This window comes from Schistocerca gregaria, chromosome X, assembly GCF_023897955.1.
Source record: "Schistocerca gregaria isolate iqSchGreg1 chromosome X, iqSchGreg1.2, whole genome shotgun sequence".
Lineage (NCBI taxonomy): Eukaryota > Metazoa > Arthropoda > Insecta > Orthoptera > Acrididae > Schistocerca > Schistocerca gregaria.
In genome coordinates this window covers 642,171,425-642,198,611 of record NC_064931.1, presented here as the reverse complement: position 1 = coordinate 642,198,611, position 27,187 = coordinate 642,171,425, and the positions used below count along the sequence as shown (strand labels likewise).

At 37.8% G+C, this 27,187-nt stretch overlaps 1 protein-coding gene across 1 annotated transcript in view; it reads right to left on the bottom strand.

The window, feature by feature from the left end:
- LOC126298399 (solute carrier family 12 member 9) overlaps window positions 1-27,187 on the bottom strand; it is a 131,672-nt gene that overhangs the window by 78,920 nt on the left and 25,565 nt on the right. Inside the window, exons 4-5 of the mRNA XM_049989712.1 lie at window positions 26,709-26,905; window positions 19,254-19,464 (exon numbers count right to left, since the gene is read on the bottom strand). Of these exons, the coding sequence (XP_049845669.1) occupies window positions 19,254-19,464; window positions 26,709-26,905 (408 nt within the window). The remainder of the gene's footprint in view (window positions 1-19,253; window positions 19,465-26,708; window positions 26,906-27,187) is intronic.

The following is a 27,187-nucleotide window of genomic DNA, read 5'->3' as shown; positions in this document are numbered from 1 at the left end:
GATGAAATAATGAAACTGCCATTATTCATCAGATTGTTGTATTGATTTTGTTCTGCATAACACTATTTGACATACAAAAACTGAAAATGAAAATCAAGTAAAACTCTCACTCATCCAGATCAGTCACATCAATGCTAAGCTTATTAGCACCCTTTAATAAGTACTTTGATATGAGCACAGTTCAAATAAGTAAAACTTGAACAACACCGTACAAACTCGGTTAAAATCTCACTCATTCTCTCCCACTTGTAGGCAGGTAAGGGTGCCATGCATTGTGCAAACTTGTTTATGTGACATGTACACCTCTTCTGAAAGCTTAAAAAGCACTCAGGGAGTCCAATTAGATGAGAAATTTCAAAGCAAATATATATCTCGTCTACTCCAGTGTCTTTCTAGTCCCACGTACTTAAACATTAAACACAACAGATCACTTATAAAAACCAAGACAATTCCCTGCTCAAATCCGTATGTGAATGCAGCCAAAGTTCACAAAATAATGATTTAAATACATTTCACTGAATACAGTATCATTTGAATTTTCATTTGTCTAAAACAACTCTGGATTATCTCATGACAAGAGTGGTAGTCAGCATCAAGTTTCTACAGTTGAGATTGATCACACACCAAATGTCACTAAGTTGTGTTATGCATGGAATTTAAATGGTCTCAATGTGAAAATCAACTGTATGGTAAGGCAAAATGCCACAACTTGACAGGACATATTGATACATTGGTGGACACATCCTGACATATCAAAGAATAGTTTATTTTGTTATGGAGGGAAGTGTAGGATATGAAAAATTGTGAAGGAAGAGCATGAAGTCAATATATAAGACAACTCAAATGGGTGTAGGGTGCAACTTACAGAAGACAGACTAACTTGGACACGTGCATCAACCTAACTTTAACTGTTTATAAGACTTTGAACCATGTCACATGCCTGCCCAAGTTGTCAAGTGACACACACTGCTGTACCTGGTGATGGCCTTCCTCTTAATGAGACTAGAGGACCTTAGAATGTAAGGTCACTGGGGAACTCTCACACTGCAGCAGTGATGAAGTGGGTGTTGTCGCTAGTGTTGAAGCTCTCTATCAACCATGAGTGTCTCAACTCAGTCCCTAAAGCAACCAATATTGTGTCCCGTATCATTTTGCTGAATTTAAGTCCCCTGCAGGAGGAATAGGTGGTAGATTTCTATTAGAAGGTCACTGACAGAATTTTAGCCTCAAACCTCTTGTGCATAATATAATCATGTATGGGACATAAACTGTAGCAGTGACTGCTTAAAAGCCTGTAATCAGACGGATAGCGGAGATGTCTTGTTTTCTACAAATACAGCTATCCCTCCTTGACACTTTCCCCATTAAGATCGCCCTTATGATCTTAGCACGAGTGTCAGTGACTTTAAGCATTTCTTTAAAACACAAACATGGTGATTTTCCCTATGTCAAGAGTTTACCCTAAACTCATTAGTGTTCCTCTACAGTAAATGGACCATTACAATAGTCAGCATACTTCTAGTCTTTCCTCTTATTCTTCTGTCAAGTTGTGTAATGGATGAGCAACTCAGTGGTTACTTCAGATAGGCTTCATAGTGCATATCTTTCTTTACAAAGTACTTGATCACTGCTCAAATATTAATGTTTTCCATCTTCACAAATCACTACATGGAAACAACACAGACAGACATTCATATCACAGATCTCTACCCAGAGCAATGCTGCGGCAATGATGGGGGGAAGGGAAGGGAAGGGAAGGGAAGGGAAGGGAAGGGAGCAAGCAATAGTAAGGTGTTGCAGTGACACAGGTCCTGTAGATTTTATAGATCTGCCTCTTCACAGGGAGTCTGATATCTGATGGGCCATACTGGTTTACTAGCCCCTGAGCTGAGACTGGGAATGGAGCAGGTCTTAACAAAATATCCGTGAGTATCTTAATCTGATTGTAGCAAACAGCATAAAGTGTTTTATGGTAATATGGGTTCATAAACCATGCAACTGTAATTGAATCAGGATAGTAGAAAGAAACCATAAAACTGCAGCAACCAAGTTCTGACTGTTCCCTGTTTAGTGCCACATACAAATACTAGGAACTCTAGGAGATTTTGCTTTCACAGGCCCTTGTGTGACAACTGTTTCACCATATCACCAAAAATTATGACCAGAAATTAAGTCTTATATTTAAAATGTTGTTGTTGTTGTTTGTGTGAGGCATTCAATGCATGGTATCAGTGCCGTTACAAGTCCTACATGAGAAAAATGTGGTTAAAATATATAAAATGTAAATATGCAAAAAGCCTCCTAACGCCACATTTGCGCTCTCTCTCTCTCTCTCTCTAAAACACACACACACACACACACACACACACACACACACACACACACACACACACACACACACACACACAAAATAAATGGTGGTTAGCTATCTCTTATATAATAATTAGATGAGTCAAGTATCATCTGCACACAATGAAAACTTCTAACCAACAACTTAGGTATGCCAAACAAAACACAAAAATCTTAAAACACATGCCACATTCATTCCACTGTCACTTAAAATTGAGAAGAGGCTGGCTAATAAATCACATTCTGCCCTCTTGTCATGATATAAACTACACCCATATAAGTGGTAAGTATACCACAAACATCACAAACCAACAGGTCTTCACTTCTGAGAAAAGAAGCCATGTGTTGGGGTGCTGTGCCATATTCAAAAACTTTTAAGTAGACTTCACCACTTTTAAGTAGCCGGAAGGAGATGTACCACAGCCTTACAACCCCTTGTATTGATCTCAGCTTCTTATCCATCATGACCAGCCACTCTTCTTCCCAAAGACCCATTACATACCTCTGCCATGACGTTACAATATGCAAAGGGTTATGACATTGGATTAAATTTGTTACAATACATGCTTCCTTGACTTCACTATGAGCTAACTCATTCCCATGAATTCCCACATATCCTAGTACCCAGGAGAATAATATCTCCTTATCCTGTCTTTGAAGCTGGAGAAGGGCATCCTGAAGAATCTGGACAGTTTCAGCTGCTGGACACACATGTAAGATGGTCTGCATAACACTAACTGAAGCAGATTAGGGATTTCAATGGCCTCTCATAAGACACACAACTTTCCGAATGGCATAGAATACTGCATGAAATACATTACACTCACTGAGAAGACAAATCCTGATGACACAGTAGGATAGAACAACCAGTAATGGCTCCAGAGGACATCACTACACTACGTGATAACTATGGTGCTCATTTACAAGGTGAATAATTTGTTCTTAAAAACATAGATGTGAATGAACTGTGTTATGCTCTGTCAAGTTTAAAATAATCCTGGGCTTCATTAACAACCACTGTAGAGCATTGCTCCAACCTTACATCAGTGTGTTTATCCAAGTCACATCTAGAGCAATTAAAAGCTATTTTGCTCATATACTCAATGGTTTTGTCCCTCAAGGGTGATTTCTGTGAAGCTGTTCTAAGCAGGACCATATTTAAGATCTACAGACCCCTGGGCTGAAACTGTGGTGCAGGCTATAGCAGGTGAAATTTTGTGATAACTAACAATAAAAATAACATTTTAAAGGAATTTTTGAATTAAAGGCATATAATGCATCATTTATTATTTAACTACATACAATTTTGTTATGTAATTTATGATTTAAGGAATTGATAAAATTAAAAAACTGAAAAGAATTTAAAGCATTAAGATATTCAACACAATTTATTAACATTTCTATGTTCAAAGCATCCTCTCCCCCTGGCTTCTTGAAACATCTGGAAATTTGGAACTGGACCCATGGATGAAGTCATGTTGTAAAAGTGCTGTGATATGGTTATTTACTTATTTACTTACACATCAAGTTCCACAGGACCTAATCGAGGAGGAATTGAATGTGTCAGTAGATGAAATTACAACATAAAAATACTAGCAGGTAAAGCTTAAAGGTTTATGAACCCAAAAAAGTCAAGCCATAAGTTTAAGTAAATGCAGTCAACAATATAACATAAGAATCAGCATAATTTTTCAAGTAACTCCAAGACAGAATAGAAGGAGTGACCAATGAGGAAAATCTTCAGTTTCAATTTGAAAGTGTGTGGATTCCTGCTAATATTTTTGAATTCTTGTGGTAGGTTATTGAAAATGGATGCAGCAGTATACTGCACACCTTCCTGAACAAGAGTTAAGGAAGTCCGATCCAAATGCAGGCTGGATTTCTGCTAGGTATTAACTGAGTGAAAGCTGTTCATTCTTGAGAATAAGCTGACATTGTTAACAAGAAATGACAATAAAAAATATATATTTATATTGAGAGGCCAATGTCAAAATACCCAGACTAGTGAATGGAGGTCGACAAGAGGTTCGCAAACTTAAATCACTTACTATCCAAACCGCCCATTTCTGAGGCAAAAATACTGTTTTAGAATGGGAAGAGTTACTCCAAAATATAATACCATATGACATAATAGAATTAAAATAAGCAAAGTAGACTAATTTAATTGTTGAACGATCACTTACTTCAGATACTGTTTGAATAGTAAAAATGGCAGTATTAAGTCTTTGAACAAGATCCTGAACGTGGGCTTTATACGACAGCTTACTATCTATCTGAACACATAGAAATTTTAATTGTTAAGTTTCACTAACAATATGCCCATTCTGTGAAATTAAAACATCGGGTTTTGTTGACTGTTGTGTTAGAAACCGTAAAAACTGAGTCTTACTGTGATTTAGCATTAGTTTATTATTTACAAGCCATGAACTTGTGTCAAGAACTGCACTATTTGAAACATAGTCAATGTTGCACACAACATCATTTATTGCCAAGCTAGTGTCATGAGCGAACAGAAATGTTACGGTCAGAGGAAGGTAACAGCAAACCACTTCCATAAAGACCTTTCCTAGTACAGTAGTTCGGGTCTCCCACATCATTCCATCCTTCCCCTATGCTCTGTTAAGAAGCAGGGGACTTTATTTACATTTACATTTCCAGTACCTCACAGAGAAAAGAGAATATAACACTTCCAGTGTTTAAACGGTTTATAAAGCTGAACTGTACATTTGATAGCAAATTATGTGATATAAAATGATCAATTATCCTTACGTAGACAGCCTTTTCGATAACAATAGCAAACACTGATGGCATAGAAATAGGTCTAAAATTGTCTACATTATCCCTTCCTCCCTTTTTATAAAGCAGCTTTACTACTGAGTACTTTAATCACTAAGGAAACTGACCATTCCTAAAGGAAAAATTACAAATACGGCTAAATACAGGACTAACACGTGCAGCACAGTACTTTTAATATTCTGCTAGGCACTACCCATCATATACATGAGAGTCCTTAGTCTTCAGTGATTTAATTATTGACTCAATCTCTCCCTTGTTTGTATCACAGAGTAGTATTTCAGACATCAATCTCGGAAAGACATTTGGCAAATGCATTATATGATTCCCTGTAGAAACTTAATTTTTATTTAATTCACCAGCAATGCTCAGAAAATAATTGTTAAATACTGTACATATATTTGATTTATCAGGAACAGAAATATTTTTACTATGAACGGACTTTATGTCATCGAACTTCTGCTGCAGACCAGACACTTCCTTCACAACTGACCATATGGTTTTAATTTTATCCTGTGAATTAGCTATTCTATTTGCGTACTACATGCTCTCGCCTTCCTAATAACATTTTTAAGCACCTTACAATACCGTTTGTAATGGGCTACTGTAGCTTGATTGTGACTACTTCTAACATTTTGATATAATTACCATTTTGTTCTGTATATCCTTATCCCACTAGTCAGCCACCCAGGCTGACTTTTACTGCTAATACCCCATTTAGAATGTTCCAATCCAAAACAACTCTCAAAGAGCATGAGAGATGTGTTAAGGAAAACATTATATTTGAAATCTATGGTCTGGGCTATAACCACTTGTGTGACTTTCCAGGACTCCCATTGAGCTATATGGCAGGTAATGAAAATGAAATTCTTTTCCCAGAATTCTCCCTTACTGAGTCCTTTCTACAATGGCCTGAAGATTTTGATATGCACACATCAGTAAGACAGTGGATCACATTTATAATGTGGACACTGTGTCAGTGCTCAATAATAGTTAACTGGCCGAACAGTCTACAGTTTTACAGTTTTCATTGCCGAACATTCACTTCGGTCATTTTCTTTCTGGTTCTGTTTCTATACAAGGTGGACAGAAACTGAAAAGTGGTCCCCGGAGTGGAGATCATCATCTACTACTCACTGTGCAGAATCTGGAAGAGTGGGATAACAAACTTATGAGATCAATGGGGGAGGACAATCTATTGCTGTGCAAATGTGTGTCATTTTTTCACATGTTCAGGAGGCACGTTTTCTGATCTTAATTTATTTTCACCCACTCAGTGCCTCAGGGGGATGGATCAAAGTGCATTAAAAGCTTGTAACAGGAGGAATGGTGGGGAATTGGTTGGTGAGTTCAACAAATGCCTTAGTATCTAGAGATTTCTGTGGCAGGAGATAAATAGAACATTTTGTTACCTAAAATGATAAACATTTGCAGTGATGGCAGCTGGCTGTAGTTTGGTAATGAGGGTGACAGGTGAGCAGTAAAGTCTGTCAGTGATGAACATGGGCTGTTATCCCTTAGTCCTTTCACCACTTAGGTCACCCTTTCTATGTAGGTGATAGCCCCATAACAAAGGGGTATCAGAAGCCTTGTGCTGTGTTTCTTGTAGGTATATACACACAGAACTCTCCTCTGCTAGGAGCTTCAGTTACTCCAAATGATTTTTCACTTTAAAGTGACCACTTCCATTTCCAAATCTCCAGTGTCATATGTGGCTGTTGATTTTACCTGTGTTGTTTCAGTCTCTATTCAACTGCACTTTTACTTATTCTTTGTGTTAACTTTTCCTTTTTTGGTAGAAATACAGGAAGATTGATTAAGTGGATTAACTGTTGCTTGTGAGATCTTTTCTTTTGGGGGTGTTGGCAGCACAAGGCCAGAAGTATTTGGAATTGACTGTCTGGAAGATATATGCTTACTGGAGCCTGTAATATGGCATGTGCAGTAATGTAATCAGGTGTTACAAATGGCATTTATTGCTCATGTTTGTATTGACTCATTAACTTTTACTGTGGGCTGTTTCACGACTGACACAAATGAGGTAATGAATTATGGAGGCTGCATGACTTTAAATAATTTCTTTGTTTCAGCACATTCAATACATTTTGTAACTTTGATTTGTTGTCTTTTTCTTCCCTGTAGACTGGTCACACACTGATCCAAACTCAATGTTTGTTGGAGCAGTTAACACACATTGGTGGAAATGAGCATCCTACACCTGGCTCTGGTATGCTTGGTCACAGTTCCCTCATGTAACATGACCATGATATGTGACTGTGGTGAGGTATTTTAAGCATCAACATGGTTTCGGCATACTTGGATAAACATGTAAGCAGAAGAAACCAACTTAATCTGAATGAGTAATACTGACAAATTGAAAATTAAAATTAATGTAGAAGTTCCTTAAAAGTCTCCATTCACTCTTTTCATCTTGCTCTGAACATCCATAACACCTTTGTCTGTCCATTATTTTTGTAGTATATCTTTGTTTATTAGTTCTTCACAACTTCACCCCACGCATTCCACCTACAATGGGGTATTTATCAGCTTTCTTAGATTTAAGCAGCTTTGATCAACAATGTACTATTTCGGAGTCCCTTGATTGATTTTGGGTTGTTTGTGATACCATCTAGACCTTTTTTTTAACTGAAGCCGGAGATACCTTACAAAATGTGCCCTCTTCCCTTTTAATAATCAAGAAATTATTTTGACATAACTGTGTCCAGTTAGTGAAACTGTTCCTTATATTTGTAGGAGTACGTTCAGAGAGCTATCCTCATAACTTATCACCACACGCCCACCTGATCTACTGAGAGAGTTTTCTAAAGAAAATTAATTTCATACACTCCATTGACTTTCCACAAGCAGCTAGGGACACAGGTGTCCACCCGAACAGGGCCTTGCTTGCCTCTTAAGCCTTGTACAACTGAGTTGTGTCAAGTTACACAGAGGTTGCCCATTAATGACGATTTCACCTCAACAGCTGTTCATCACATCACTGTGCAGCATACCTTGGATAATGAGTCATTTTTATTGAGGTTTGTATGATCCTTGCAATCTGAGTGGTTAAGCCAAGATCCCCATTCCTTGTGACACACAACATGTCACTGTCATGCCACATGGTTGATGCTTAAACATGTCCAGAGTGTACTGTTACAAATGATTGTTAGTGCTCACTAATCCCCTGCTCAAAAAATCTGGGTGTCACATCCAAACCCAACCAATGCTGAGCTCCCTGAGGTGCTCATTATTTTCCACAACTCATCAGGAGGCATGTACGTGGCTTGTCAAACGCGGAGAACATTACTTCCTAAAATGTAAAATTGTGTTCCTTACTCTAAAATTAGCTCAAGGCAGAACAGGAAAGCTCATTGTAAATCACCTCCAGCTGTGTCAGTTTATCAGTGGTGGAATGATATCTCCTGAATGCACACTAAAAAAGACTATGAACCTGCCTGCATTGTAAAATTCACACAAATGAGAAGTTTACCACTCACGCCAATGTTTTTTCTCCACACAGCTGGTGAGGACAGCATTATGATAGCTACTTGAGCAGGTGCAGTACCTCCTGCTCCTAAAAAGGAGAACTGAAGGAACTGCTTTCCACAAGTCAAGGAATTGTCCTGCCTTCATACAAGAATTTAAATAGATTACAGGAGATTTTAGTACTTTGTGAGGTGTTCCAACATTATGTACAGGATGTTTACATGACCTGGTGCATTCCTTGTTCTGAAACCAGGCCAAATCCAGCATCCACCCTACGAAAAATCTAGTTTTAACGAGTTTTTCATTTGTAGAACTGAATTTCCAGCTGCTCCTTTTGGTGTTCATTTCGCAGTGGCAGAAGGTTAAATCCCGAGTATTGGTAACAGTGATTCTGACAAAGTGTTCTAATAGAGTCTGTGCAAAGTCTCTCTTGCTGATGTGGAGAATCCCTCCCATTCCTCACCATAGCACTAATGGCAAGATTTTGATGATTAATGACATCACCTTAGCTGTATTATTACACATTTACTGCAACACTGTAAATGTATAAAAATATAGCTGAGGTGATTTTCATTAATCATTAAAATCAGTGTGAATTCAGCTGTGGTACTCAACAAGGTCAAGATTACTAACAGCAAGCCTATGATCTCTCCCATAAATCCTCCTGTTTCTCTGCAAAACCATCTACATTATGCAAAATATTTCAGTGCATTCAAATATTCCTGGCACAATTTTTCTTGATCTTTTACAGTACAAAGCTTTTATCCCTCATGGCATTAAGTTTTGCAATCATTTGTCAGTATTTTAATTTCCACAGTCACCCTCATGCCCCTAATTGCTGAGCAACACCATTGCAGCAAGAACACGCTGCCTTCTAATCTCTCCTGAAGAGTTTTATCATGGACGCTATAGAGGCATGGTGGATTGCACTGGCTGTCATGCAACGAATATTGACAACTGCATCTGGGTTCAAAACATAGCAAGTTGTGTCCTGTTAGCTTCAATGAGCAGCCATCTGAGCAGCTTACTTTTTGGCACTTCTCATTCTGATAAAATCTTCTTGGGCTTTGAGCCGGGCAGCTGCATTGAAATACGAAATACTCTCATCTTCTGTAGCCGCCCCCCCCCCCCCCCCCTCTCTCTCTCTCTCTCTCTCTCTCTCTCTCTCTCTCTCTCTCTATCTCTCTCTCTCTCTATCTCTCTCTCTCTCTATCTCTCTCTCTCTCTATCTCTCTCTATCTCTCTCTCACACGGTGTTGGGTCTGGCGACCTGTAGTCGGGAGTGTGGACCACCGTTCAATTTTCAATTCTGGGTGCATTCAGTCTTGCCCAGAGTACCAAAGCATCAACTGCTGGGATAATTCTTGGCATATAGCTGCCACTGCAGGGTTCTAGGCCAAGCTTCGCTGATAATCCTTCTTTGTGTTGACGAGATTGTCATGGAGACTTATTTCAAGAGATTCTTTGATGATACTGTTACAGAAGCCACTAGCTTAGCACAACACATTTGTTTTCTTAAATTTTAATATATGTGCCTCATTGAGTGTGTTCTGCACTGTTTATTTTTTTTTTTTATGCCGCAGACATACATGCATCTAATGCATTCAGCACAGTTTTGAGAGATGCAGTGCTGTCTTTGCTCAATATACTGGTGGCCACACTCACAACGAATACTGTATATAACATTGTCCTTTACCAAGCCAAACATATCTTTTGTTTCTCATGGTGGTCAAAAGAAAGCCTTGATGTGCTTTCCAAGGAATCTCGCAATTCCCAATGGAAGGGATAAAGGTGAGTTTCTCTTTCTCTTAATGTACCTCTTCTTTGCAGATGTCTGGATCAGTCATTTTCTTCAGTGACTGTCTAATCTGTGCACTGATGTACCCATTTTGGTGAAACACATCTCTAAGGTCACAAGGTAAGGGTACAGCAGTCAGTCCCAAACAATTTTTATGGCATATCCAGATTTTGGCCACTGTGTGCCCATCTTCAGTGTTAAAAGATATATAGAATCAGTTACAATAAACTAACATGCATGCCCTTTACTACTTGATGTAAATACAACTACTGGGCACAACTGCTTCCCAATGGAATAAAATCTGATGCATCTCCAAGGTGTAGCAATTCATCTGGTAGGCTTTCTTTGTCACAAATGGCACAAGCCCTATGTACTAGAGTCACTAAAACAGTGCACCGTTGTGTTGGATGACAATGACACATCATTGTATGAGAGTACACATCTGTGTGGGTCTTCCTTCTGTAGACTGCATGTCCTAGGTACCATCTGCTTATCTTATTATTGGATTGCCCAAAAATGGAAGCCATCCTTTCTGTTCCAGTTCAATCATGAAATGAATTTTTTTACGGATGCTGTTCTTGTGATAAGAAACACATTCAGGGCCCCTCTGCCATGTTCCCACACAACGAAGATGTCATCTACTTAGTGGAAGGTGTGTTCAGGTTTGAGCTGTGCAGTTTTTAGTGCCGTCTCCTCAAAATACTCCATAGAAAGACTGGCAATACCTGGGCAAGTGGTGAGACTATGGGTACTTCATTAACTTGTTCATAGAATTCCCCACCACATTTGAAGTAGGCTGTGGTGAATATAAGTTCAGACAGCTTTTCTGTTCAGAGCTCAAAATGATCCAAGAGTACCAAGTCATCTTTAAGTGTTACTCACCTGAAAAGAGACATTACGTCAAATTTCACCAGCAGATCATTGTCTTGCACCCATACCTCTTTCAGTAAAGCCACGAAATCGTCTGAGTTCTTCACATGTTGACTGCTGTGTCCCACTACGGGTTTCAGAAGTGAGGCTAGATACCTGACCCCACGTGTGTCAGCATTAATAGTGTTCACTAAAGGAATTAATGGTACACCTTCTTTATGAATTTTAGGCAGCCTATACAAGTGCGGAGATGTTGGAGCCTTTGGATACAGTTAGTCCACCTATTCTTTCATCAGCGTTGCCTCATGAAGCAAAGTTATTGTTTTTCTTATCATCTTTGGTGTTGGGTCCTCCTTCAGCTACTTGTAGACTGAATCTTGTATCAGAGTGCTTATTTTCTGGTGATAGTCCTTAGGAAACAATAGAACTGCCCCATTTCCTAAGTCAGCAGCCAGGACTATTGTGTTTTCATCTTAGCACTCTTGGTGCTCTTGTTCTGCTGTTATCTTATTTGGTTTTGGTAGTGAGGATTTGTCAATGATACTGCACATTTCCCACCTAATTTCCACAACCTTTTCCACTGGCAAGCCACGTATTGCTTTTTCACACTGCTAATAATGTCCTGTTTCGGTATCATGTTTGGAACAGAAGGGACGGCCGCCACTCAGGTGTATGTATGGGATGCCCGTGCAATGATGAAACTTTGCAAGAAGATGATGAGAGTGACACTCATCAAAACACTGCAAAATTTCAGTGCAACCACCTGGATGGAAGCCTGTGAAGATTTCATCAGGAGTATACACCAAAAAAAGTTTACATTTACATACTGTTCATTCTGCTGTGCGTATCTCAACTGAGAATTCCTCACTGAATTGGAAATTGTTGAAGTTTGCCACTGAGAAATGTGCGCAATAACAATGTAACTAAATATAAAATTTTCCTGCCGAACTGAATATTCAAAAAGATTTCGGGCTTCCAGCTCGTCGTCGTTAGCTTCAGTCCACAATATTTCGACTGTGGGCAAATGTCCACATCACGTATGTAACTGTCGATTTTATCAACAGACTGGGGGCTCTCCTCCTAAGTACTTCTGATCTTTTAGTTAGTTTTGACGTGGTGTCTCTTTTTACAAAGGTACCTCTTGCAGTCTCCTCGGCACTGATTGGCACCAAGTTTCAGGTGGGAATCACTGCTTTGTTTCGCCACGCTCTCCTCAACACATTTTATGTTCAACCAAGAATATTTTGAACATATTGACGGTGTCGCCATGGGTAGCCCTTGTCTCCCTTGGTGGCCAACCTTTTTATGGAGGATTTTGAGGAGAGAGCACTTGAATCAGCAGCCCTCAAACCAACTGTTTTTTGGAGGTACGTGGATGACACTTTTGTAGTGTGGCCTCATGGAGAAGAAAAATTAATGGATTTTTTTAGATCACCTCAACTCCATTCATGAGAACGTTCGGTTTACCATGGAATTAGAGAGAAATGGTTGCCTCCCTTTCTTGGATGTGCTAGTTAGACGGAAGAGTGATGGCTCTCTGGGGCATTCGGTTTATTGTAAGCCCACACATACTGATTCGTATTTAATTTCGTCCAGCTGTCATCAGCCATCGCAAACAATGAGTGTACTTAAAACACTTGTACACAGAGCTCATGCAGTGTCAGATGCAGATAGTTTGTCTGAAGAGCTTGGCCATTTGAAGAGGGTTTTCAAAGAGAATGGATATTCTATCCAGCAAATTAGCAAGGCACTTGCAATTAAGCCAAAGAAACAGGGATTGGAGAAAGAAGAGAGCACGCCTACTAAATCTTTAGCTTTTCTTCCCTTTGTTGGCAACATTTCCTTCAAAATTGCAAGAATGCTCCACGGTTCTGAAGTGAAAGTAATTTTCCATCCACCATCAAAGATTTCAGACCTGCTGGGATCAGTGAAAGACGATCTGGTTTTGCTGAAGGCGAGAATTTATAAAATACCTTGTCAGTGTGGCATGTCATATATAGGACAAACATTGGGAAGAGTAGAAGAACATTGCACTGAACATCAGCACTGTACTCGCATTTTGCAACCTAGCAAGTCTGCAATTGCTGAGCACTGCATTTCCACTTGACACTCAATGGAGTATGACAAGACGACAATTTTGGCCACAGCAACACCCTTTTGGGACTCCGTCATAAAAGAATCAGTGGAAATTCGCATGACAGACGATCTTATCAACCATGACAATGGTTACCAGCTAGATAATACGTGGAACCCCGTCATCTAAGATCTGCTCCAGGTGAAGAGGTCAGAGTACTCCAATGCCCACGGCAATTGACAACGCGGAAGACAGCTGAGTTCTGCAGTTCCACCAGCAAGGGCACTGCTTACGGGCAGTGTGGTTCATCTCTCCATGTGATTTTGACGCATGCGCGGAATACTTGCTGCATGCTATATATTACGGAACGGAGGGCATTTTCGTCAGTCTTCGATTGCTCACCTGAGGATGGCTGGCAGTTCTCCAGTCGAAATACCGTGGATGGATGCTAACGACTACCAGCTGCAAGCCCAAAATCTTTTTGAATAAACATAACAAAAGTCAGAGAATGGGCCTGTGGCACTTATGAAGTAGGTTTTGTGCCTCATGTTCAGAATACACAAACACCTGTGCCCTTGTACCAGAAGGTAACATGGCCCCAAAATGCAATGTGTGTATTAACATCTCCACAGATGAGAAAAGGAATAGAAGACATCAGTATGATGAGATTAGTGACCACACCTGGGTCACTTTGTTCATGACATGGAAGACAGGGGAACATAGTTATCTTCTGATGCAATCTCACTGTTACAACTATTTGTGCTGAGGGTGTGAGGAAAGGAGGAGTAGGCATAATCTACCAAGATATTTACTCTTCCTTTACATTCCCCCTACCCTCATGTCCTTGGAGGGCACAGCATAGAAGCATTTCATAAACTAGAATGTATTTCTTGTAAATGTTACACCCTTGGAGTGTAGCCAAATTCTGTTTACATTAGGTGGTAAAACAGGATCCTTCTTACCAATGAGATTTTATTTTACCTATCCCTTTATCTTTCTGTCGACCTGAAGATGCTACAACAGAAATGGAGTTATTTGCAGGAGTAGATATCAACACTTAAGTCATGCGAGTTCTCACAGAAGCATAAGCCTGAGTTAGCATAAATATCCTGCAAGTGATAAGGTTACGTGGAAGAAAATTCTACAGGTTCATTGTCAATTAATGAAATGAATAATCAATCTGAACAACAGCAACCATCAGCCATGCTTGGCTAACTCCAACCTCAACATTAGTTAAAGCAAAATCAATACATCCAGCATGAGAGACAGAAGAACCAAATACAACCTTGACTAGGAGGAGATTACTGTTTAACACCCCATCGACAATGAGGTCATTAGAGACAGAGCACAAGCTTGGATTAGATAAGGACAGAGAAGGGAAGTGGCCATGCCCTTTTTAAGGCACCAACAGCATCTGCCTTGAGCAATCTAAGAAAATCATAGGAAACCCAAATCAGGACGGCTGGACGCAGGTTTGAACCATCATCCTCAGGAATGCGAGTCCACTGTGTGAATCCACTCTGTGTGTAAAACGTCAATAACCTTAGCAAATTCAACATTCATATTATGGTCAGTCTCAGCATCTAAGACAGTCTTGTAAATAGTCGGTCGATCAAAACACACAATGCACATGGCGGTGAGGTATCTCATCGAACGAGTAACTGCACAAGAGTGCTCACTCACTTATACAGCGAAGCACCAATACCATAAAGTAATCAGCACTTTCCTCAGAATTATCACTCAAAACCAGTAAAGTGCAGAATGATAGCCTTTCCCTTTTTAAAAAAAAAATTTTTGTTCTTTGCTTTGCATCCTTCCTTCTGGGAAAATTGTGGGCATTTAACAATTTGTGAAATATTCTATTACTGTGCTATGTCTGCCTGTAGGAATGGACATGTAGCTAGTGATGTACACTTTTCTATGACATTTTCCGGAGTGTGGGGGAGACCACATAGTTTACTGCAAGTCCATCTGTGCAAGTGCATTTCAACAGTGCAGACTTCAGTTGCTGATGAATTCTCGTCACTAAAATAGTTTAGTCTTATTTGTTTTTTGTTTATATGTTTACAAAAAGCTCCATTACATTGATTTACATATTATTTGTAATATTACATTGTATTTGTGTGTGTGTGTGGGGGGGGGGGGGGGGGGGCGTGTGTGGATTGTATTGTTTGTGTTGGATGATGATGATGATGATGATGGATGATGATGATGATGATGATCATGATGATGATGATGATGATGATAGAAGGGAGAAGGTAATACCCTGTGGCAGCTCATAGCTTACTCCTCAAGAATAGCCCCAAGGATTGTGATTGATTGATTGTTTGTGATTCTGCAGAGAACTGCTCCTTCACCACACTGGATGAAGTACAGGAATTTCACTGGAATAATTCACAGGTTACAGTTCACCTGTTTGTAGCTTACTATAGAGACACACATACTAATGAAATACACCAAGTCACCCCGTCCAGACAGACAGATCACCATCAATAGTCTCAGGCGTTCTTGCTTCATGAGACAATATGGGTTGCTCTGATATTTAAACCAAGACATTGGTGTAACGTCTGGTGTTCAGGAACATTAAACCATCACCTCTCCCATTGCCAGCTAAATACTGGTTATGAAAATTTTTCCACCACCAGGATTCGAACCAACTACCCTCCAAGTCGAGTGCCACTGCCCAAGCATGTACTAGTGACCTCGGCCATGGTGTCTGGTAATTTATAGTCTTGAACTCTTTAACTATCATTATATTGAAAGCCACCTGAAATTAATTAGAAGAATTACAGAAAACCTAAATTAGGGTGGTTAGGGTGAGAACTGAACTCATCCAGCTGCAGTGGTTTTACCACTGAGGCCTTTTATCACATCACTTCACTAATCAGTTTCCTGTTACACTCCACTCAGCAGTTTCTTGTTATTTCACATTTAGGGTTGATTTTACTACTACAGTCAACTGTTACACAAGACGTTAATTCACTTTTCTGCCAAACATATCCCAGTTTTTGTTGAATTTAACCATATGTTAGTATCTGCTTCCCATACATAACAAAGATATTAAATTAAGTAATAATAAAATTATCAAGCAGAAATCACTATCGATTTGCACAAATCAAAATAAGACAATTACAACCAAATCCTTTTCAAATTTGGAATGAAATTATACACATTTGTCGCATGTACTAAGATTTTAAAGTCCAAATATTTCAGCATAGTTTTCTAGCAAACTGACTAAAATCCAAATAGAATCACCAAGTTGAAAATAAAAAAAATACATAGAATGCAAAAGTGTAAAGTTCATATACTGTAAGATTCAGTGCAAGGGTAACTGCATGTCAATTCAACGCAGCACTCAACCCAATCGTTTCAGATTTCTTTCAAATTTGTTGCATTGAATGATCCAGATAAGAGATGGAAAACTACAAGTTTGCAGAGGTATATAACAACTGTGAAGAAAGTTATAGGTCTGTGAAGTTTGGATAGATGAAATTGCATACAAGTGTTTATTAACCACAGGGACGGTACTTCGACACTATAACAAAATCAGTCAACAATTTCAATGAAGGTTTTCACATCAAGTTTACAACCAGTCTTACCACCCACATGTAACATCTAACAGAAGTCACAGACCTTTAAAATTATTAAAGAAGAACACAATGTAAATGAATATACTATTGTTTGTGATTCTGCAGAGAACTGCTCCTTCACCACACTGGATGAAGTACAGGAATTTCACTGGAATAATTCACAGGTTACAGTTCACCTGTTTGTAGCTTACTATAGAGACACACATACTAATGAAATACACCAAGTCTAATATATCAAAATATCTTACAGTCTTCAGCATGATACAATGTGTTTGCATGTCTTCCAGTACAATTTCATCAGTTTCTTAAAATAACACTTTCCAACTCCAAAGCGTGTTTGTCACGTTTCAGGTGGATGTGTTGCCCATAACAACAATAAATGTGTCCTACAATCAAAATGATTTGTAATGACTTTTTTTTCTACAGGACAAGGTAAAGCACCCTGTGCTGCAGTTGTAGAGGCTGTAAAGAGACTAGCCACGTATGACAGCCTCAAACGTCCTCATGAAAACCATATTTTACGCCATGACAGTTATTTCAGTGATGCAAAGACAATATTCTTTCACATGTCTTTGACTATACATTGGCTTCCTATCATAATTGAGACATAGCCAAGTTGAAGAAACATTTCAAGAATGCAAGTACAATTCTAGGTACCCACAAGCTTCATTGTGTAGTACCTGTTAACAAAGATATAATAAAACATACACTGCTTCTGTTAACAGACAACATACATGGATTTGTTTTCTATATGTATGACAATCACTGGTGGGTTGCACATTTCTTACAAACTTATGAAGAAACAAATGAAATACAAGTCAGCTTTTTGTGTCCTCATGTACCACCTCCATCATTTTTGTTTCCTGCCGTACCAGACATTTTTATGACATCTCACACGACTGGATGCAGTGATACCCACTGGAACGACATACATTCTCCCTCCAGAGCTCTAGTGGCACTAACAATTTTATTGGAGTCTTGTGCCTGTCATTGAAGTTACACAGTAAATGGTTCGTAATATATCTGCAATGATATAAACCATGTTCTTGTACAACATTACTTAAGAATTGTATTTTTTAATAATTGGTATTTCATATTGATAGTGCACTGAGGCTGATAAAATAATTTTTTTTTCACAATGCCTTTGGTGTGCCATCTATATATTTACCATGTTTCTAGTTAGCATATGGAGCAATACAGTAGGGGTTCGTTTTCCAGAAAAACTGAAGGTAGGGTTTTTTGAGATATTCGAGGACAAACGTTAAGGTCAGTGACCTCGAATACGAAAATTCTAAGAAACCCACCATGTTGCATATCAATGTAAATCTCTATTCATCAGTTTTTCAATGATACAAGTTACTTTCTTGTATCCACATTAAAACTAGAATTATAGTCGTTTATGTTGAAAAGAAGCATGCAAATTTCACACAATTTCCAAACTTTGCAAACCTGTAACTTTCTTCACAATTGGCATATACCTCTGCACATTGATAGTTTTCTATCTCTTATTTGGATCACTGGATGCACCAAATTTGAAAGAAATCTGAGATGGTCAGGTTGAAAATGTTACTTTTCAGTGTTGAATAGACATGCTGAACACAGCATCCTTGCTGCTGAGATTGTTCAGCTTCATTTAAACACATGTGTGTTCTGTTTCAGTACACTTAATGATGTGAGATTCATTTGTGAAACAATCCAATCTGAAGCCTTCTATGAGATGCTTATTTACATTGTCAAGTCATACTTGATTTTCTCTATATTGATCTTTAACAAACAGGACCTGATTTGGTCTATTTTTGACAAGCCACGAGAGACCATCAAAATCTGTGATTTAACTTAAGTCTCACTGGGATGCATTTGTTACATACTTCTCAATTTGTAAGACAAGTTAAAGGTATATTAAACATCTTAGATACAAGCATAATAATTGTTCACCAATACATGCACAAAACTGTTTCTCAGCTACACGATAAATACAAAACCTGTTTCAGTAAAGACGAAAAACATTTTGAAATCTGGTTTCAAAGGTGCATAATACATTTACATCTAAAGCTAAGCTCTTCAAGTCCATTTATGGCACGTGGCAAAGGGTACTTTGTATATAACTACCACACACACACACACACACACACACACACACACACACACACACACACACACACACACCTCCTCATTTTGCTATTCATTCACAAATAACAGGCGAGAATGATTGTTGTGATTGTTGGTAAGCTTCCACATGAGCTTGAATTTCTGTGATGTTCCCACCAAATTCACAAACATGCACGGTATTTACCTGACATATTTGCTCCTGCCATTATTCCAGTTACACCACTGAAAAGCACACCAAACAATGATGCAAAGGTCACTATTTCCCCTTCTCTTGTATAATCTTTACCATAATTTTCAAACACGTTGTCATGGAGGACACTTGCTGACAAGCCTGTGTACATTCCAAATCGTTCTGATGCGTTCTTGACAAGATGATTGGCCTCAGGAAATGGAATCTACGAAAAAAAAAGACAGGGGGAAAAGAGGCAAATAAGCATCTTTTGACACTGTTATAAAACATTTCAAAATACCTCCTTTTTCACTCTTCAATATTAACATACAGTATTCATTTTTATTTAATTAATTTAGACTGGGAGAGTGACGTGAAAAAACAAACTAAAATAGGCGGCTTACCAAACCTCCAGGAGCTCCAAGCTGAAATTTATTTTTATTTGTTTTTGTTATTGTACTTTTTTATTGCATAAAATCTGTCACTGGCACATGATCACAGAACACACTACATTTAGTAACTAATGACTGAATACATTTAATGAAAAAAGTAATCTTTAGAACAATTTCTATAGAACGTAAATTGAGGTGTACAAACAGTGAATAGAGAATACACCTGTTACAATTGTCCTAACATATTACATGCATCATATGTATTGATGGTAGACAACATTTCAATAATATGTATACATAGAATCATTTAACTTTTTGCTGGGTTTCATGACTGTGTGCCTTCCATGAGAGGACCCAAAAAATGTAAACAGTCTTCATTTCACTAGTAATGTTACCAGTAAGTGAGTAGAATGTCACACCTAATAAAATTGCCTGTGAGAAAAGTGTATCAAGTTTTATTGTTTGCATTCACTTAGTTTACAAGTTGTAGATTAAGAACTGATTAATTTCAATAGATTATTTTATGGTATTATTCAGTACCTGGTTCATCTGTGTAACAATGTGTTTATATCATTTGCAACTAGAAAAGTTGTGGTCCTATCTGGTACATTCAGTGGTAAGTCATTAATGTGTGTTAGAAAAGTAAGTGGTTCACACGTGGAAATCCGTGAACAACAGAAGTTACTGTGCCCCATTCAGATACAAGCTCACTTTCTGTTCTGTAAAATGTAAACCAGCTTTCTACTTCCTGTCACTTCACTAAGAGTGAAGTGAATTATATTGGTTTCCCTTATTTCCATATTATTGTAATTCATTCAGCAATATATTGTAGCCCAGTCAAAGAAAAGCCTCTGTAAAATCACAGTTGGGTACCCAATGGGCACAATTTTTAATCAAAATCTTCAAATGTTTAATCTAAAAAGTAGTAACATGTCTTGGCATATGACCCATTCCCAATGCTGAAATGTGGGTCTGTTAAAAAGTTATGCTTCCCAAAATAAATATGTACTCTATTGTAAATTGCCTTTACAAAAAGAAATTGTACCACCTAACTAATAAGATAACTATGTGTCTTTGTTCATTTTATCTACTCCCCCTCACCATGCCTTTTCTTGTGACATATGTACCTCAAACTTTTAATATCCTATTTCATATCCCATCAAATTTATAGAAGTCCTTGCACTTTAGTGATTTAACAGTTGCTTGCTTCCTTTACTATTTGTCCACTACAGATCCATCTTCATCCATAGAAATCTACATACTAGATCGTGTGAGAGAAATTGATTCATTTTATATGCAATGAACAAGAAATTACCATAGTAGATTTTCAATTTTTGTTTAACTTAATTGACATTTTTAGCGTCCTCATTTTGGTGATTTGATGGCTAACCCTTTTCTCTACTGTAATAACACTGAACTCATGACATCTACATGCTATACAAATTTGATTGTTACGTCCAATCGGTTTAACTGCTTTCATAACGTTTCTTAGAACATGACTGTATTGTCTGTAATAAGGTGCTGCATGTCACACTGAAAACTTTTTTAATCTACACAGACTACCCATCAATAACACAATCATTAGGTGTTTAGATCAATAGGAAGGATCCTTCACAAAACATGATAAATCTGAGGAGAAACATTATACTTATCAAACACAGTATGTGCACTGTACACCTCTTCACAAAGACTGCACTTTATTAGTTGTGTGAATGATTATACTGCAAGTAGGATGGGATTCTAAATTTCTTGCATGTCTGTAATCTCTTTGTTTGTGTTTTAATACTATCTTGTGCTAACACTTGTGCCTGATGGTCAGATAATCCAGTACCATCCCTTTCACAATGCACCTATTTACTAAACAAAGCTCATTGAAAATTTTATATCATAATAATGCTGCTTATCTGCATTTTTGTTCATAAATTCACATATAACAACTAAAAAGATTGTGGATCAGTCCCAGCTCAATGTTCGCTATGCTTACCATCACTGATGATATTTCTAGCCACTTATCAATTCACTAAACATTACCACTGAAGCATTGTTGGGCACAGTGTTGAAACAACTCATCAATGTGCACACTGGTGCCACAAGTCCTAAATCTTAACTTTGCCATATCACCACTAACAGAACGCCACTATAACATATATATTTAACAACATCCTCACCATAAACATGAAACATGTAGCAATAAACAGAATATGCTACATTGAACATATAATATGATTATAGACGTAGTTCTATAAGCAAAAGCAACACACTACAATATTTAACAGGATTTCAAATACTTTATTTGGACTTCTATACTGCAAAATGCATTTATAAGCCAAAAACAAACTGTTCAACATATGCACAAGCACCTAACAAAGAACAAACTGAAACAAAAAGAAACATATATGTCACTGCAAATTTACATGGTAGCAGAGCAGCATTTGATTAAAGTTTCTATCATTTGAGAAAGTAAAAAAGGGGAGAGTTACAGAAAAATAATCTGGTGGTATAGTGGAAGCTATCTAAGTGATAGAAAAAATTTACTATGGGATATAGTGTTTTGAAGAAAGTCAAACATTAACTTATTACGATTGGCTTTCAGCTAATTCATAGGTAGCCATAACATGAAAATTACAGATCATGTAAAGAACCATGATTTCAATGGTTTCTGTTGCTAAGGCAATGAACATAAGATCTAACCCTACCCCCTGCATTGTCCAGAATGTACCATTATTTCACTGAATGCTAAGCAGATGAGTAATGAAACAAATTTCAAGTCAGTCTTGTATTAGCCAAGTTTACTGCATTATGACACGTAAGGCAGAAAACTTCCCGTATCTAGTACAATGGAAAGGACATCTGCGTTCATTGTCATGATCTACAATCCAAAAGACAATTCACAGAATAGCAACAATATACCCTCTCTTACAAATAAAAAAGTTTCAACACCTTCTTCTACAAAATTGATGCTGAAATTATACTGGAATAGGAGTGCACCAGTTCATGAACACATGCTAGAGAGGAAAGACAGTGTGCACAGTGAAGTAAAGTACTGCTCTAGACAAGAAACTGAAGGCTAAAATTCATCGATCAATCGATACATATATGAAAGTTAAATGAATGTAAATTGCAATTGAAAACAGATGATTTCATTGCACAGCAGTGCAACAGCAGTATCTATCTCAGAATGTTAAAATCACAAGGAACAGCTTGTAAAATCATTCCTATTAGCATTGCAGCAACTGCTTGGCGAATATCATTTTGATTGCGCTTTGTTGTTTTTCGTTTGTAGTGTCGTACCATTTCTCTAAAAATAAACAAAAATTCACTTTGCTTACATAAATAAATAAATAATTCCATACAGATAAACAATTAAAAATATGCCAATGGATTTACCCCACAATGCCATTTTTCAGTTACCAATATAGAAACAATTTACACAACAATTCGAACACAAATGATACATACACTGAATAGGTGATGTCATCACCATATTGACCTTTTCGATATTCTTGCACTAAGGCCTTCTGTTTTATAACTTGCCCAGTTTTTCATCCATGTCTTTTATTATTATTATTGTTATTATTGTTGTTGTCGTCGTCTTTGTCACAGACCTTGAAATCAACGGCACAGAAACAGATGAGTATATCTTCCACTTGTATTCCCCCTCAGGTATGAAGGGAAGATTGGTTGATACTGAGTCATTTTCAAATAGTGCACACAATAGACCGTTAGATCGGTAGATTGATAAGTTTAGAGACCAATATGTAGTTAGATCAATATATCGACTGATTGCTGCGCCGGTAGATCAAGAGACCTGTAGATCAATATATCGATAAATTGACAAGTCCGTATATTGGTTTATAGATCGATGGTCTATCAGTCAATCGCCGTTGATATGTAGATAGACTGATCAATAGATTTATAGATACCAATATACCTATGTATCGATACATCCACACGCCCCTGATCAATATAGCCATATACCGATTTATCGATATATTGATATGTCGACATATTGTTAAGTTGATAACTCTATTGGTCAGTAATAGACCAATCTATCGATTAATCAGTGTGTTGATTTATATATCGATCAATTTATTTATGTTTATATATGGATATGTCATGGTATCAATATCGATATATCGGTGTAAGTGTATAATGATGTATCGACTGATCGATCTTCCATTCGATCTACCTATTGATCTGTGGATATATCGTTCAGTCCATATATCTTTTGATCGATGTGTAGATTGGTCTATCAACCAATCAATCGGTATAGCTATTGGTCGATCGATCATCATATCCTTATGTCGATAGAACAATTGATCGACAGGTCACTCGATCTATTGATCTACCTACGTATCTGTCTTTTGACCTACCGATCTACCCTTCTATCAATCTATCAACATATCGAACTTTCGTTCTATCGATATATCATTTGCACTATTTGAAAATGACTCAATATCAACCAATCTTCCTTTCATACCTAAGGAGGTACAAGTGGAAGAAATACTCATCTGTTTCAGTGCGGTGGTATTCAAGGTCTGTGACAGAGACAACAATAATAATAACAACAGACATGAATGAAAAGCTGGGCAAGTTATAAAACAGAGGGCCTTGGTGCAAGCATATCAAAAAGGGCAATATGGTGACCACATGAGGCAGAGACAAGGTCAGCCTAGCTCATTTACTCTTTTACTCTCCCGCCTTCCTCCACATACATTACTTACAATGTCTCTCAGTATGCAAATGTAAACATCTGTGAATTATCACTTTCAGAGCCTCTGAGAATAAGTGGTTTATTCAGCATTACAAAAGTATTAACTTCCGCAGGCACAGTTCATTTCTCACAGGTTTATCTATACAATGTTGACCAGGACTGAACATGAACCTAACTTGTTACTTACCAACTAACCAACAACACACCATTTTCAATACTGAGCCAAGGTCACTAACGCAGGCCTTTGCAGTGACACTCGACTCTGGAGTAAGCCGGTTCGAATACTGGTATTGGATGAAATTTTCACTGCCAATATTTGGTTGTCAAGGGGAGGAGATGAGGTGGCATAAAGTTTCTGATCACCAATCCTTGCGCCAATGTCCTGGATTAAATTCCAGACTTTTCCACAGTGCCTCATGAAGTGAGGGCACGTGATACCATGTTCACATCCATTGGATGGGGATGTTAGGCTCCGCAGCGCCCTTTGAACTTTTTGAGAGACGTAGGCCAACACTCTCGCTCCCCTTCATCCATATCAACACAAATCCAACTCTACACTGTAGAAGCACTCGTCCCAGTCATCCACACAATACTGATACATACTTGACACTTCATAACAGGTTGGAGAAAGGCAACAGCAAACCACCTCCACTATAATCTTGCCAAAAGTTCTGGTGCTCATTCCCCGAGTATGAGACTATTTATATATACAGAGTGGTCAGCAGCAGTCTAAAAAGCTAGTAAAGGTGTTGCAGGATGGACTGTGCTGAGAAATAATTGTTAAGAAAAAATTGATGCACTGCACTATTTCAGAGTTAATTAGCATGAAGTTAGTCAATCGGGCAGTTGCATGCACAGATTCTGTTCTCATACCATGGATGTTAGTGTACGAGACTGCTCAATCTTTGGCTCATGTTCAGTCCTTATTATCAACCCATGTCCACTTTTTGTATCACTGTCTTGTTCAATTTTATGAAGAAGAACAAAGAATACATTTGACGACACCATGGCTGGCTGTCCTGGTTGGCTAACTTAAATCCTAATGAACTTTGGAAACTGCACAATGTACCGAATTTTTTCCTAACAATTATTTCTCAGCACCAATTACCTTTCAACAACCTTACAAGCTTTTTCAAACTGTTTCTGACCACACACACACACACACACACACACACACACACACACACACACACACACACACACACACACACACACACTGCACATTATTTTTTATATTAAACATTACATTTTTCTACAATGTAATAAATTACACTAACATTACCTACAGAAAGCAAACACAGGATATAGCATACTACTAATTCAGCAATGTGCTTTCCAGTTTTTTAATCAATTCATATCCGTTTTAAATGTGGTGCAGGTAACCTAGGAGTTGGATTTAAATGTACATTCAGCTGGCACAAGTGCAGAAACGTTAAATATTCTTAGAGTTCTGTCTAAGTAGGTATAGAATGATACTAAGCTGTGATAGATTTCTAAACATTCTGGTAAATGCAGAGGGACACTATTTTTATTAATTTTAATTTTTACATTGCCAAACAGTTTCATTTCATTTCCCTCTGTTGCAGCACACTATGCATTTTTATTCACTACTTCTTCTTTTTCACTGCCAAATTGTTTATCAAAAAATGGGCTCAGTCTTTTCTTTGTAAATGCAAAGGAATGAAAGGAATGGAGGTTAATGTCTGTCAATCTCTTGTTAGACATTCCAGGGATCTGTACTGATTGTAATAAATGCTCTGCGATGTTTATCTTATAGTCTGTGAATGTTTTCTTTTTCTGACCTGTGAGTTTATAGTGCACAACATAGGCAGAAAATATGTGTACTGTCATATCTGTTTCACAATTTCCATTACTAGTCTCATGATCATTCTCTCAGACTTTTGGAGAAAAATAGCTACCATCATATAAATTATCACTAAATTGAGTATTGCTCTTTCAAACATCGCTTATAAGATTTGCAACTTTCTCCTCATGACAAAAGTGATACTGCCAAGAAGTTTTTTCATGAACTGACAAAGAAATGCAGTGTGTTCTGCAGAGCATCCAAGAGCCATTTGTAGTCCTATGATCACTCTACTTTGATCTACACACAGTGCTATAACTGCATACTTCCAACAATACAACAGCCTCATGGTAGTGTGACAGGCTAGGCTTGTCAAATGACAAGAGTGAGTTAGAGCAAAGCATTTCACAATCATATAAAAATATGTAAATGAAAGAGTAAAAAACTATGATCAATTATTATTTCAACTGCAAAGAAAGGAGAACACCTGTAAACATAAAATATTTTTATACTTTAGTTATAAGTTAGTAGATTTAGGAATTTACAGAGAAAGTATTTACCTGCATAGGTCCAACAGACAGGAAGCTAACAATCACTGAAATCAGGCAAATGCAAACAACGCCAAACACTAGGACACTTGTCTTTGCAAACATGCTTGCTCCAACCAAGCACACCAGCAAGTTGAGGACATTAAGACCAGAGCAGTACAAAAACCTCCACCAGCGACCATCTGGAAGCACATCGTGCACCAGATATCCTGCCAAAACAAAAATTACCATGGTTTTTGTATACACAGAGTACATACATAATGAACATATTAAGATCACACTCTTACCTTGTCACCAACAGCACAATAATGTTCCATTTGTTACACACAAAGACATCTTACCTTGAATACTTTGTCTCCTTTGCACCTAAAGTAAATTCCCAGTCAAGTTTATCACAATGATGACTTACATATTTAGTCAGTAATTGCACTGGGTGCATTTTTTTTTATTTTTTATTATTATATTTTATTACTGTATCCTAAGGATACAAT